Source organism: Eptesicus fuscus, chromosome 7, assembly GCF_027574615.1.
Source record: "Eptesicus fuscus isolate TK198812 chromosome 7, DD_ASM_mEF_20220401, whole genome shotgun sequence".
NCBI lineage: Eukaryota > Metazoa > Chordata > Mammalia > Chiroptera > Vespertilionidae > Eptesicus > Eptesicus fuscus.
In genome coordinates this window covers 81,681,886-81,697,673 of record NC_072479.1, presented here as the reverse complement: position 1 = coordinate 81,697,673, position 15,788 = coordinate 81,681,886, and the positions used below count along the sequence as shown (strand labels likewise).

The following is a 15,788-nucleotide window of genomic DNA, read 5'->3' as shown; positions in this document are numbered from 1 at the left end:
TGGTTTAGTCTACAATGTTATGTACGCAGTGGAGGAACCTACAGCCAACTGCTGGGATGAGCATGCTCTTCTGGCCTCCAAGGATGGACAGCCAGAGAACTCCCCATATTACTTTCCCAACAGAAATGTTAAGGAACACAGCAGGGGAATACATGAATTTCAATAACGAGGACATCATAGTGTGAAGACCACATTTGTATTACAAAAATTTTTAATTTTTCAAAGTACTTTCAAAGCCCATCCTGCCTGCATCAGTGTAAATCAATCAATCAATCAACCAATCAGCAAATGAATGTATCATTTGATAGGTGAATGAAAAGAGATATGATTGAGATGAAACTACAGTTTTGACCCTAATTTTTTCAGTCAGGACAGCGGGTACTTTTTAAACTTTTAATTGTTACATCATATTGACAGGACATATGTAACATATTTTATTTTTATAACAACAAGAAACTTATTCTCAAATAGAATATGATTCATTAGTTTCCTCACACTTGATTCAAAGCCCTAAGTCATGGAATACAGCCTTACAGGGGAACTTTTCTATATAGACAGGATGCTGAGAATTTCAGCTGTATTGGCCAGCATTACACCCAGGACGCCCAAGAAGCTCTGCCATGCCTTGGTTTATTTATTGATCACTGGGAATTATTTTATAAAAACAAAACTCATCAGTTTTATGAGGCTTGTATTATAAAATTCTAATGATCATCTCATTTCCTAATGTAAGATGTTTGAAAGGATGTGGAAGAGAATGAGGTGATATAAAATGAAAACATTTAGTTGCAAAGTTGCAAAAACCTTCATAGAATCATAAACAGGGATTCCAGACTTGGCTATGGCACCAGGAAGCTGGGTGATCTAGGTAAGCATCTCTCTCCTCTCATATATATATTAGAGTACCTTTCTTTGTAATATACTACTTTCATTTTTAATGGGATGGAAGAAATCATGGCTGTTTTTCTGAAACCACATCAATTTTCAAAGGCAGCTGTAGCAACAGAGGTGCGTTTGCACTGGAATTTTGGCTTCAAGGCCAGTACCACCTTGAACATTTGGCTCATTTCCCCAAACCCATAAGTTGGAAAAATATCAGGAATAAAAAGGGGAATTACAAGGATGATTTACAATTCTCTTCACTCCCTTCCCTCAAAGGTAGTCCTTGTCAGTTGCCAAGAAAACAAGGCAAGATCAAAATGGAACCAAATGACGACTGATAATTAACTACAGGAAAATATTTCAATGAATAAATTAGTCATCAGTTAAAAATAAAGGACAAATGAATTTTAAAAATATACTCCAATAGAAAAAAGCAGAGATAGGGAAACTTCCTTGTGGTTTTGAAAAACACGTCTTGATTTTGTTTTGTTTTGTTTTCCAGTACCATTTCCTCCATTAGGTATATTTTTTCTTGAGAAAAGCCTAATCAATGATCATTGCCAACCTACAAAATGTTTAACTATCCATGATTAAACAACTGATTTTGATGATTTAATTTGTCTCTTCTTTTCTTCCTTTAGTTTGCTTTTTTTCCTAAGCTTGCATAAGCACCATTTCTCCCCTTTGCTTTTCCTGGGCATGAGAGAAAGGTCAGTGCAACTTATGCCTTGCACAGTGGTCTGACTTTTACATATATCCAAAGGATACACCTGCAATTTGGGGTGGAAGAAACAAAGAAAATCAACTCACCTAGGCTGTTTGCCTCTTTTTTGCTTTTCTAGCTTTGCAGGTAAAGAAAGGCCTCAGATAACCATATCACCATATTTTATGACAATGGAATGGCTATTTTTCTAGCCCCATCCAAACTTGTCTCAATGCCACCTTCCTCCCTTTGGTCCAATCCTTTAAAGAACAATTATTCTTCTAACCACCAACTACACAAGGAACCAATGGGTCTCCTTTCTGGTAATCCTTTCATTTCAACCACCACCTAGAAAAGGCTTACACACACACACACACACACACACACACACACACACACACACGTTTCCAGGAGCTGTGGAAATTCTGCACCCACTTGAAACATAATCTCCCCTCTTCTCACCTAGACGAAAGTTTAAATAAAAATTAGCATTAGGATTAATTATATAATCTTAGAAGAAGAATGACCAAGAACTTGAAGAGCTGATTGGGACCATGAGTAGGAGAATACAGGACTATTGTCAATGCTCCTATTGATGATGTGCCAACCTGAGGCTGTTACCTGTACCATGGTCCTCACACTGGACCTGAAGCCTAGGTGTTACTGAAGCTACAGACCAACCTGCCACATCTTCCTGAAGAGTCCATGTTAGTCACTGGTTTTTGGGGGAAATTACTTTTATATTCTAATGAACACAGATATGTTATGGATTAATATTAAAATTTGCATATACTTTATTAATAAGGCATGCAAACTAGTTACATGATTGTAATGAGATGCTTGCATACCCCAAATACCCTAGATGTTTCTCTACTTCTTTTTTAAGTACTTTGAAAACAATGTTAAAGACGCATCATACTACCCTATTCAGTTGGAGTGAAGGAAACAAACTGGTTTATAGCTACTGAGAGTAGAGAAACATTTCTAAAATGTAAAGGTTAGTTCCATAAAGTACATATATATGTTAAATCAGTGCTTGGAAAAGTCACATTTAAAATCAAAATTGTCCCTGTTCCACTTGAAAATGAGAGGAAAATACTTTTTAAAACTTTTTATAATGGGGGGGGGGGAGAAGAAAGAGAGAGAGAGAGAGAGAGAGAGAGAGAGAGAGAGAGAGAGAAGAGGCAAGAACTAGAATAAAGAGAAAAAAGTAAATCACTGCTCTTTTTCTCAAGGGAAAAAACTTCACAAGCTTGTTTGTTTGGCACCCAATTTCTCGCTTAGCAATCTGAATCAATGAACTAAAGCCTTCACGGATGACTGCATCAATTGGCTTTTGAATTAGCGGATAGCATTACTCAATCAACTTTGAGACTAGCCTTTTCAAGAAATATATTTAGCTGTGGCACACAATATTTCAATTCTACAATAAGAATGTCAACTGTAAAACTAAAAGTAAAATTTCAGTTGTTTTTCTCTCAACCCCTCCCACACTTACTACAAATTTGAATAATACGAATCCAGGAGGCATTTAAATAAATACAGTGCGCATTCTAGGGTATATGGCGGGTCTTATTGCTTCAATTACTTGGAGCCTGTCAAATGATAGGTTGACACACAGGTAAGGAAATCTATGTTCTACATGTCATGTTTTTAGGGCTTTACCCTTAGCCAGGGAAGAGAAAATGAAATGGGCTCAGAAATGGTGGCTCCATGCTTTGCGGTATCCCCATGGTGCTCATCATACTGAGCCAGGAAGCTCCGTAAGCCAAGTAAACTCACTAGAAGACAGAGCTTCAAGGTAAAATTAGAAGAAAGATGACTCCCCCCAACACAAAAAGACCATATGTGTACAATATTGCCATAGGGGCACACACACACCCCTCACGTGTTTTATCAGTGTTTCTTAGTAATTGAGACATTATTAAATTTTTGCCTACAAGGACACTTCTTTGGTCAACACACCAACCAAAGAGTTTTGGTTAATGTAAAATTCAGTTTTAAACACAGAGGTCCTATATATTACCTAGAATTAGAAAGCTGTCACTTTCAAATTTAAGGGTGTTAATTTATTGATGACATTAACATCTTCTGGCTGTTTCCCCAAGATTTCCAAGATATAAGCCATGAGAAATATAGTTTGGATCATCAGTTGTCAAGCTGTAAGTGACATTAACCAGAGTTTCGATTTAAGAGAAAGTGTATGTGTGTATATTTGGGGTGTGGTGACTAGCAATAGAGAATTTTTGTCTTATAAGTTTTCTAAATTTTGCTGAAAACCACTTGAATGTAAGTATATCTTAGATTGTACGTTTCACTAAATAAGTTAAAATGAGCATAATTTTAAAAATTTTAATCTAATTATTGAGCATTTACTATGTGCCAGGGGCTGTTCTAATAAACTTGCATGTAAAAGCTTATTCAATCCTAACAACAACTCTTTGAGATAGGCATTATCATACCCTTTTTAGAGTTGAGGGAACGGAAAAGTTAAGTAACTAGCCAAAATTGTCAAGCTCACACAGCTAAGCAAGTGCAGATTTGGGAATAAAATCTAACAGCTCATGCTTTTGACTCTAGGCTATTCTACTCTCTGTTAGCAAATGGACAGTATGATCTTATTTACCCCAAATTCAATTTGGTATTGAGTGTAGGGAAAGTGGGTGGAACCGGTAAGACTTGAGATCTCTGAAATAATTCACACAAAAACAGGTCAAATCAGAGATGCTCAGCTTCTTTAGTCCAAGATCTCAAGCTGGCTTCCCCAGGAATAGTTCCCATGCTGGGTGTTTGGAGAGAAACAGCTCATTTGAGCCCATGCAAAGATCATGTCCATTTTGGGGAGACGTAAGAGTAAGTGAGGAGCTACAGTTATGTTTTTGTAGACTTAAAAAAACAAACAAAAGTTACTAATATGACTGATACACTCTGTACAATAGGAAGATGAACACCTGGCACAATGACTAAGCAAAGATATTCTATACCCACATTTACAAAGACTTCTAGAATAAATTTAATAGATATGATGTACTCTATGGTTGTGTTTTTTTACTAAAGTATGGGTAAAGGTTTCAAAATTTTCTCTCATGCTTAAGTTAAACCAATAGTACTTTTCAATGTGAGGTGTGGTTACAAGGCCTCAGGAAAATAGTCCAATGTTGAAATAGGAAAACACTGTGCATAAATGACAGACAAAAGACAATTGTTTGAAGGCATGTAGTCCGTCATTGTCGTTTTTACCTGAATGAAAATAAGTACAAGTGATAGAATGTATATAGTCTTCTTCTATATCGTCTAAAGAAGGCTCATTAATAAAGAACTATAGGGTTTTAGAGTTAGCAGGGCCTCTGTGAACAAGTTTAACTTAAGCATTTGACATAACTAAACCAAGGCCATCAGAGTTTGTAGTCTGTGTGCAGGTGTTAACCTCAGCCGTAGGAGGATGTACGGAGTGAGAAGACAAGAGGATGGTATGTGGAGCCCTGGGAGCTTTGGTTTTTGAGAAGCGGACCTTGTGAAGAGCAGCCATGAAGGCAGCTGGCTGGGGGCAATGGAGAGGGAGCAGATAAGTCCAATGCGATGTCCTGGGAGCCTGGGAAGATAGGAGCAATGGAAAAAATAAGTGATTGTATTGAATGATAACAAGAGGTCACAGAAGACCAGAACTGGGAAATGTTCATTATGTTTGAGGGCTATTGATGGGTGGTGACCTCAGCAAAAGCAGTTTCTGCAGCATGATTGCAATGGAAGATTGCCATGCTTTAAGCAATGAATGGGAGTTAAGTACTTTACGACAGTCAGGGCAGAGCCTACATTCAAGCAACTTGGAGAAAAGAAAAAGACGGAGAAATGCAGAAAGAAATGATCAAGGGAAACTATCAGTAGAGAATGAGAAAAATAATCAAAACTACAAACAATTTGGGGGGAAGACAAAGTAAACTGGGGTCTAAGCTCAGGCTGATGGGGTCACCTTGATAGGAGGCACACAGCTTGCTCTGAGCTGAATATACATACAGCTAAGAGGTTCTCCCAACTGACTTTTTATTTTTTAACTTTCAAACCATGTGGAATTTATTTTGATAAGTGATATAAGGGTAATAGGTCCCCTCCCCTTATTGCCTATGACAAATTTTGAATGAATGAATAATAAACAGTCAGCCCCAGGCCTTGACCTTTCAGTCACCAAGGACTCAGAGGAGCACAGGCCTTCCCACACACTCCCTGCCTCCATCCCCCACTCCCTGGCATCGTTTCCTCATTCTCCAGACCCGTCCACCGGCTTCAGAAATTAGGCTCTCACGCCATCGGGAAACACCGAGGAGATTAATGGGGAGGAGTTACTCTATCTTCAATCTCATGTGGGCTGGCAGTTTCTCAGCCTTGCCAACCATCTATTTTCTTTGCTTGGTTTCTGCCAGAGGCAAGGGCGAGTAACGAGGAAAAGGAAAGAGTGATAGCAGAAAAGATTAAAAGAAAAAAGAAAGACGTAGAATAGGGAAGATTCACTGCTGAAATTAAACCAGAGAGCAGGTTAGGAAAGAGAGGTTGGTCGCAAAATTAAAAGCTGCACATGTGTGTGTGTTTTTTTTTAGATTATGTGGACTACCTATTGTATTGGGAGATCCAAATGGGTTTCCCTCTACACACACACTCCTACCCGGTAGCTGTTCGGGTCCTCTCCTAAGAACCAAAAGCTCCATATGCAAAGTCATTTGTGGGTCTTTTCTCCGGTAAGAGATCAAAGTAACATTATCTGAAAAGCCATGTTGCCCTGACATTTTCACAACACCTACTTAGCATCCTTTAATTATAAAATCTGAGGTATATTTTTCAAATTGGATTAGATACGTCTTCACTTCCACCGTTTTCACCCTTAATTTTGAAGGTATGCAAGCCTTTTCTCAGTGGGCAATCAAAAAGCCTTCAGCACTTTGTGAGAATTACTCATCTGAGTCGGAATTTGATCATTAAATTCAACCCAGAGGCCCTGGCAATTGTGGTCTTGCTTGGTCACTCTAAGTTCTCACCAGTCCTCCCCAATTTTGGACAATAATGCAACTCTGCTTCTTGTAAAGACATATTTATTCAACTAGCATTTATTAAGCACACAATACATGCTTGACATTGGGCTGGTTGCTGAGACTAGTAAGATGAATGAGATATAAAATTGGCCCCTTAGGAATTCATATAGAGAAAAAAGAGCAAATATATTTTTAATTTCCGCAATCTGATTTCTTCAGAGGTTTGTTTAATATCCTTCCTCTGAATACCAAGACCGATGATATATCCATTGCCTTGTGTATTATCAACAAAGCTACTTTATCATGAATAAGCAAAAGAGTACATAAAATTAGGCTATGCAAAAGAAAAGTTCTGGATAAATAAAAAGAGACTTCATCTAAAAGAACACATGAGAATATGAGAAATGCCAACCACCCTCCTGCCCAATCCCAGGAGGCAATAACACACACACACACACACACACACACACACACACGCACGCACACACGCACACACAAAAAACAATAACAACAACCACCACCACAAAACTTACCTGACTTGCCCACGCCTGCTCTTCCAAATACTGCCAATTTGACCTCTGCACTTTTAGCCATGCTGGGTGGTGGTAGACAACTCTCTGTGGTTCAAACTAAAGAGCTGAGAGAATCGTTTTGGTTCCAGCCTTTGGGTTCACCATATCATTGCAAATCTGCAACCCTTAAACAAAAGAGATGCGCATTAATATTTATTAAGCACCTCCTCGATGCCAGCCATTATTCAACTTTATCAACATTTTCCACTTTGACCTTCACCACAATCCTGTAAGAGGGCTCTAGTAATTTACTGTAAATGATTCAACTATTAAATGACAGACCCAGATCCAGGACTTGAATTTCAATCTGTTTTGGTTCTAAAACATGTATTTTCACTCACAATAGCATTTTCTAAAGTACTGCCTCAAGAATATTTAATTAATATTAATATTTTCATTGTTTTTTGTCAGTAATTGATAACCAATATTCGGAGTATGTGACTACATGCATTTACCATGTGTCTGTAAACATCCAAGATGCAAACATATGTGATGGGGAGAGTCACATTTGGAACTCTTTATTTATTATTTCCTTTGGGGCCAAGTAATATACATTCATAGTAGTCAACCCCAATGTAATACAATTGAATTTGCATTTTAAGGTTTAAATGTTATCTCAGCTTACACTAGATCACATGATAAAGTCATGTGATAGATACTCATGTTCCAGGAATTGATATATAATATTTAGATTATATTTTAATATTTTTCTGGGCACAATGGCCTGATACACAAAAGATAAATGCCATGTCTGACTTCTGATTCCTTTTCTATGACAACTTCAAGTAAATTAGTTTATGATATTATCCTAATACTTGGGAAATTAATTATATTCCATAAAACATAAGCACATTTTATATAGGTGGGTGCTTTAGGGATGATACCTGGGTTCTTAGTACCACAGAAATGCAAAGTTGACAAGAGCCTTGGGGTCCAGCTGGCATAACTCAGTGGCTGAGCCTTGACCTATGAATCAGGAGGTCAAGGTTTGATTCCCGGTGAGGGCACACGTCCAGGTTGCAGGCTCGATCCCCAGTGGGGGGCACCCAGGAGGCAGCCGATCTAGGATTCTCTCTCATCATTGGTATTTCTATCTCTCTCTCTCTCTCCCTCTATTTTCCTCTCTGAAATCAATAAAAATATTAAGAAGAAAAGAGGCTTGGGGTCAACCAAAGAATCCTCCAGCCATTGCAGGAACCCTTATGAACAGACAGCCATGCATCACCCATCCTGTGTCTGAGTTACCACTCTCAGGTGAGGAGGGGAAGGAGAAGCATTGCCAGCCTTTTCTTTTCAGTCACTCAGAGCCCTTCAGGCAGCCTAGCCGCTGTGAGGACCCTTTGCCCCACCTCAGGATCTACTTTCTAGGGAAGCGAGGGCCAGCATCTCCCCTTGCACGTCACGGGATGTAGGGTCTTGTTTATGCTGTTTTGACTTTCACCTTCCCTCGTCACCATATGCAGCTCTCTCCTCTGACACTTGCCATGTTAATTACTCTAAAAACGTGGCATCCACTGCATCCCCCGCCAGAGATGTGACCGGACAAGGTGACCCAGCACAAGGTCACGGAGATTTTCTCTGTTCATTGTCTGGGCACCGTGGTTGTACTGCCCCACAGCCACTCCTCTTCCACGGGAGCTGCCCACTTCCCCACTCTGAACGCCTGCAGTCAACGTCTTAACCCTAAACACAAGGCTTCACTTTTGTCCTGGTTAAACTTAATCCCATCAGTCTTCATTTCACCCAGCGTTCCAGTCTGGTCAGAGAATTTTGAAACACAAATCTGTTATCTAAATGTGTAAGCTGCTCCTGCCAGCGTTTTGCCATCTACACATTTCCACAAACAGCTTCTCCAGTGGAAGGATGAAAAGGTCAACACGGCCATTGGCTATAGTTTCCTTCATCCTCAATAATGAAAAAAAAAAAAAAAACTTCTTAGTAATCATTAATAGTACCAAACCCAGAAGCTTTGACATCTGTTATTTGTCCAGTCCCATATTTTGGCCAAAGATGACAGGATTTCCTTATTTTAATTTTATATGCATTCATTAAGAAGAGGCCTCTGTGTTTAGTGCTTCATCACAGAAGTTTCACAGAAGCATAATATATAAAGATGCATTGACTATGCAAATTCTATACAAGAATGACAAGCATTTCTTTGAAACATAGACCATGCAAGTGTCTGGAGCTTGTATAAACAACAATTTGTTATTTCATGCAAAATTGTTCATTCGCATACACATAAAAACCTGTGTCATTACCTATTGTATTGATGCTTCATGAAAGTAGCCACCAAATGTGATTTTAAAAAAAGAAAACCATATTTGTTATGTCAAATATTCAGTAACCTTTCAGTAACTCAAATGGCCTCAGAGGAATAGGAATTTCACATAAGAAAGAAAAATTGTTTGGGCTCATTTTTTTTTCATTTATAACCTAATAAAGATACATCTGGTTATTCTCAATCTTATGTCATGTTTAGAAAAATGACTTAAAGGAAGACACAAACTGACATATATCCTTCAATATTTTATTTCTCTCACGAAAATGTGAAGTTACATAAATTGCTGTAATAGGTGACCTGTTGCCAAATTTCTGATGTTCAAAACAATTGGCTCAGTGGATAGAGTGTCAGCCTGTGGATTGAAGGGTCCCGGGTTCGATTCTGGTCAGGGGCACATGCCTGGGTAGCAGGCTTGATCCCAGTGAGGGATGTGCAGGAGGCAGCCAATCAATAATTCTCTCTCATCATTGATGTTTCTATCTCTTTCCCTCTCCCTTCCTCTCTGAAATCAATAAACATATACTAAAAAAATAATAAAAAGTTCATAAACCAAGACCTTCCATATCATGGATCTAAAAAACAAACTATTAGTTTTAATGTTATTGTGCAGAAATATTCTGGCTGAATTCAGAAGTTGCCATTCACTTTTTATGTAGACAGTTGCTTTATTAGGACAAAAACTTCTGAGTTCCTATAAATCCCAAAGCTAAACTTACACGTAGATATTTAAGAGATTAAAGGTATGGTGATTTTTTTTTTAGCAGTAAAGACCCAAAAGAAAGCTTAGAAAGAAGAAAAACAGAAGCTAGCCTCCAAATCCTATGCTATTAACGCATTGATTGATTCATTCCACCTTTATGCTAAGCATATACAAACAGAGTGGCTTCCTCCCAGGAGCTTAGACCTATGACATTTAGGTCACTAATTACCTCATCTAAAAAGTATTTAAAGAAAGGTTTCATTCATAATAAATCATTCCCAAGACGACTTGTCAAGGCCCATGCTTCCCACTTCCTCTTGGTTAAAAAAAAAAAAAAAAAAGAAAGAAAAGAAAGAAAAGCATCTTTATAAGGTAATCGTTTGTGTTTTTTTTTTCTAACTTCTGTATTTATCATCAACATAAAGTTCAGCTGTTTAGGGAAGCAAAGCCTCTAGCCCGGGCGTGGGAATGCGGTTCTCGCTGGGCTGCCCGCTTCTCCAGCTCTGAAATCAAGTTTTCCTCTTCTCATCCCCCGAATTCTCCCTCATCTTACCACGCAGCACCCACCGCGAGGAGGATAACTGTCCAAGACCCGGGCTGTGGCGCTGCCCCGAGAGCAACAGGTATCCTGGAATGACACGCGGGCCCGCGGGGGGCCGCAGGTCACTCGCTGGCCGCCTCGAGGGCAAAGGCAGCCCCCGTCAAAAGGGCACTCTCGGTCCCAGCTCGCAGGGCGCTGTCAAACTCCGGGCGCCTGCGTTCACAGCTCCCTCTTGGGGAACCCCAGAGCCGCCCTGGGGGCCCAGGAACCAGAAGGACCCCCCACTAGAAGCCGAGGGTTCAGGGACGAGGAAGGGTCTGCAGGAGGTCGTCCCGAAAGAGCCACCTGGGCACGTGCCTGACACTCACCTGTTCACAGTCTCCAGGCCCGGGAGAAGCGCGGTCCCCTGCAAGTTCGGAATCGCCCCCCCACGCTGCGCAGCCCAGGGCGCAGGCTGCGTTTGGGAGTCGCTGGGCTGCGATCACGGTTGGAGCGGCGGCGGCGGCGGCGGCAGCGAGTGCGGGCGGACCGGCGGGAGTCTCCTCGCTCCGACTGGCAGCCTGGGGACTGCGGCAGGACGCGCGAGCTCTGCCCGCTCGCGGCCGGGATGCTGCAGTGCGGCGCTCGGGCGCCCCCTCCTGGCCAGGGGCCTGCTCCCGCCGCGGTGCTGCCTCCTCCTGGAGAGCGTGCACTATCCGCCTTCTCTGGGCTACGCAAGAGTCAGGCTTCCCTTTCCCCTTGCTCAGCTCCCAGCCTTCTCGCACAAGGACCCCTGTTCCTTACTTAACGTGTTGGGTGTGAAAGCATCACTACGTGGTATTTTTCCATTCTTGATGTTCTTTTTTTTTTTCTTTTTTAAAATATATTTTTATTGATTTCAGAGAGGAAGGGGAAGGGAGAGAGAGATAGAAACATCCATAATGAGGGAGAATCATTGATCCCGCAGCCTCCTGCACGCCCCACACTGGGGATGGAACCCACAGTCCCAGGCACGTGCCTTGACCGGGAATCAAACCGTGACCTCCTGGTTCATGGGTTAGCGAGTCACACCAATTGGACCCATTTCTAACTTTAAATGATGCTCACAGCATCCCTTTGGGGTCCGTTTGATTATCCCCATGATACCCAAGAAGAAACTGAGAGGATCAATAACTTGTCCAAGGCTAGTATCTTCTTGGAATTAAGTCCCAGCGGGCCGGATTGGAAGCTGAGAGATGCTAGGAGGGACATGCGCACCGAATTCAATTGAAATTTTTCGTTACATATTTGAGAAAGTCCCAAAAGCTTCACATCCTCCTTTCAAGATCAGCCCTTACACTATTTGAATCAAAGTCATACTCCATCATGCCCAAATCCTAACAAAGATGAATAATTTTATGCTGTGCTAGACCTGCTTTTACCTCTCATCTCATTTGATATTTATACCCCTCCCTGGGGTAAGCACTAGTATCCTAATTACTAGCCTTTCACAGATGAGAAGGTGAGTGTCCGACAGGTTAAGTGCTTCCCCGATGACTATCAAAGGAGCGGGAAATATCTAGGCTATTTTTCTGATCCTGGGCATGCCTCTGTCTTTCCTTTGTCCAGTCCCCTTCCCCCAGTGTTTTGCAGAATGCTGCATGGCTCATCTCCATTTGTCTTCCTTCCCTCACTTATACCCCCATCAAATGTACCTGGCTGATGTTTCAATTTCCTAGCTTCTGGCTCAGTGGCAGAACAATTTGGTAAATTAATCCCTGCCCATGGTTAATTGGGACAATGGCATCGTGGGAAGGTAAGATGAGGAACAGCTTAGGTTGGAATCTAGGCTTGGCCACTTAATAGCTGGTTCCCTGGAGAGTGCAAAAATGCAGCTTCCTGGTGAAGCTGCCCAAATGACATGCCTCTAATGTCTGGCCTTCCCTTTGCTTCTTTCCTATTATTAATCACTAGCTAATTAAAATGGTATCAAACTTTTAACTAGTACAGTGGTTGGCAAACTGCAGCCTTTCGAGCCACATGCGGCTCTTTGGCCCCTGGAGTGTGGCTCTTCCACAAAATACCACAGCCTGGGCGAGTCTATTTTGAAGAAGTGGCGTTAGAAGAAGTTTAAGTTTAAAAAATTTGGCTCTCAAAAGAGATTTCAGTCGTACTGTTGATATTTGGCTCTGTTGACGAATGAGTTTGCCGACCGCAGAACTAGTACAAGAACGTCAAATTCTTTCATCCTGATACACAGATGCGGTTGTCACAGCTGAGAATGGAACAAGAATAACCTCATACAGGCAGAAAAACCTGGATTATGTAAAAAATCTGGAACCAACGAGCTGGTTCTCCTAGCCAAGCTGCCACTAAGACTTCTATTGGTTCTCTAACAAGAATAAATTGCAAAGTCATGTCAAGAGACTCTTGTGCAATATATGCCAATGGAGGTAATTATTCCTGAGTTTGCAACATAAATCAGTCATTCTCGGATGACCTATTTTTGTTTTTGTCATAAAGTCCCAAATGAAAGAACTTCCTCAAAGATCCAGACTAGGTAAAACCCCACCAGTTATTTTCTTAAGATTCTGCAAATCAAGTAAGCAGACCTCTTAGGTAAGCTATTTAAAAATGTTTTTAAACATTTAAAAAACTACTGGCGTTGTTGTGCAACATATAGTCTGATGAATGCACAGCCAGGGAAGACCAGAGGACTTATGTAGATGTAGAGGCTTTGAAATATGCTGATCCTGGCTGGGAGAAGAGATGAGGAATGAATACATGAAGAGAAGCCATATATTATAGCATGTATTTATTCTTAGAGCATTCTACAAAAACCTGGGGAAACAGTGGCCTAATAGTAACTGATTTTCTACTCCAACCAAAAAACTTTTGTAAGGATTGGATTACATAGACCTGCCAGGACAAGACAAGATAAAAATATGCAGATTTTGAACTGGGAGAGTTTTCAGAAGAGAGAGGAACAGAGAGGCAGTTTGTATTAAAGCTAAAATACGGAAGCAAGAATCCAGGACCCAGAGATAACCTAATGCAAAAGCTGCTTGAGCTGCCCTAGCTGGTTTTGCTCAGTGGTTAGAGCGTCGGCCTGCGGACTGAAGGGTCCTGGGCCAAGGGCACATTCCGGCCAAGGGCACGTGCCCCGGTTGTGGGCTCCATCCCCAATGTGGGGCCAGATCCCCAGTGTGGGGCGTGCAGAAGGCAGCCAATCAACGATTCTCTCTCATCATGGATGTTTCTCTCTCTCTCTCTCTCTCTCTCTCTCTCTCTCTCTCTCTCTCTCTCTCTCTTCCCCTCTCCCTTCCTCTCTGAAATAAATAAAAATATATATTTTTTAAAAAGCTGCTAGAGCTGAGTACATCTGTCTCGCTTGCTCATTTCAGGAATTCCATCCTCTTTTCCACCTCTTCCCAGATGCCCAAGTCCACCATGCTCTCAGCTATAATATATCTTGAGTCTGTGTTTTCTGAGCAGAATGCCTCCATGGCTCATCTCCATTTGTCTTCCTTCCCTCACTCACACCCCCATCAAATGTACCTGGCTGGTGTCTCAATTTCTTAGCTCCTGGCTCAGTGGCAGAGCAATGTAAATTAATTCCTGCCAGTTGTTAATTGGGACAATGGCATCGTGGATAAGATAAGGAATAGCATAGGTTGGAATCTAGGCTTGGCCACTTAGTAGCTGTGTTTCCGGGCAACAGATTGTTATGTCTGTAAAATGATGACAATAATGCCTGTTTTATAATATTCTTGTAAGGATTGCATTAGGTAAGTTATGAAATGGATTTCTGGATGGCGATCAAAATTTAACTATTTTTTTGGAGGGATAGAAGCGGGAGCTAACACTTAAAGTTGCTAGTAGTTTTCTCTTTCTGGAGACATTAGTGGGGCAGGGTCCTTCCTTTCTAGGAAGAACTACTTGAGAGGCCCTTGGGGTTATTGGAAACCCAGGCATTGTCTTAGGGAAATAATATAAAGGGAGAAGTTCACTTATTTGTTTGTTTATTTTTGATTGTCAATAGCCTGAGTCCTTAGGGAATATAAAGTTTGTCTCCCTGTAGATCTCTTTGCATCCATGAATTTAAAATGGAAGTAAAAGGAGCCTTCAGGAAAGAATGGCATTATGAACCAGACCTCTTTCCTTTTGAAATTCAAAGTTACAGAACCTGACTGATGTATTGGGTTGACCTCACAGAGGCCATAAGCTGCAAAGGCAAATAAGCATCATGAGACTCTTAAGAGGAAACACGATAAGGAATGAGAAAGTCTGAACTGACTGCCTGACCTCAAAACCAGCACCTCAGTTGTGAACTAGGGGTGCTGCTTCAGGCTCACACACGACGTACTAAATTCCGGTAGACTGGGAATGAGGCAAGAGCTGGGAAATCTCAAATAGTGAGATTAGGGGTCCTAACCTTGGGGAGCTGGCTGTAGGCTGGCAAAGCAGTGGAATTAGGCAGGGATGGTTAAAGCTGGCTTTACAGCATCCAAAGTTCCACGGGCATATTTTGAATGTAAACTGGAAGCAATTTCTTGTCACCTAGCTCTTATAGATGGCAAAGAAGTTGGGAATATTTCCCAACCTGGGTTCCTCTAGAAAGAGAATAGAGCAGGCGTCTTGGTTCAGTTTGGTGAAGTATCCATCTCTCCGATCATTTGTGTCAGGTATGTGGCGTATATAATGGAATCTGAGTACCACTCACAAGTTTATACAGGTAAAGGAAAGACGGGGGACCATGAGATCAGGGTGTTATCCAAAGAACTCTAGTTACCATCTTAGGACAAAGCCTCACAGGGTAGCATCGCCTTTAGACTTTATAATAAACCAGCTCTGGGTCTCAGGTTTCAGTTCTCGGAATCCATTGAGCTCAGGTGACTCACATTACACAAACGTATATACGATATTGAAGTTCATACATCAGGCTGACAAGTTTTAATGATGTACATCGATTTCTTCTGACCAGAAAGTTGGGTTCCAGGGTAGGTCACTCTGTTTCTTGTGTATTTAGAGAGCAAAATAACATTCTCTAGGATTCTAAATAATATAAAATTGGCAAAAGGGAACATTTCACCTGGAGTAGGTCATGGCAAATTATACTTAGTTCAT

General features: G+C 41.1%; 1 protein-coding gene across 2 annotated transcripts in view; it reads right to left on the bottom strand.

Moving 5' to 3' along the window:
• Positions 1-11,204, bottom strand: part of RERG (RAS like estrogen regulated growth inhibitor) — a 109,688-nt gene extending 98,484 nt beyond the window's left edge. The window contains exons 1-2 of one of the 2 annotated variants that reach the window (XM_028143983.2): positions 11,072-11,204; positions 7,140-7,303 (exon numbers count right to left, since the gene is read on the bottom strand). In XM_028143983.2, coding sequence (XP_027999784.1) covers positions 7,140-7,200 — 61 coding nt within the window. In that variant the 5' untranslated portion in view covers positions 7,201-7,303; positions 11,072-11,204. The remainder of the gene's footprint in view (positions 1-7,139; positions 7,304-11,071) is intronic. The other variant, XM_008140449.3, reaches the window with a different exon arrangement.
• Between the last annotated feature and the right edge of the window lie 4,584 nt (positions 11,205-15,788).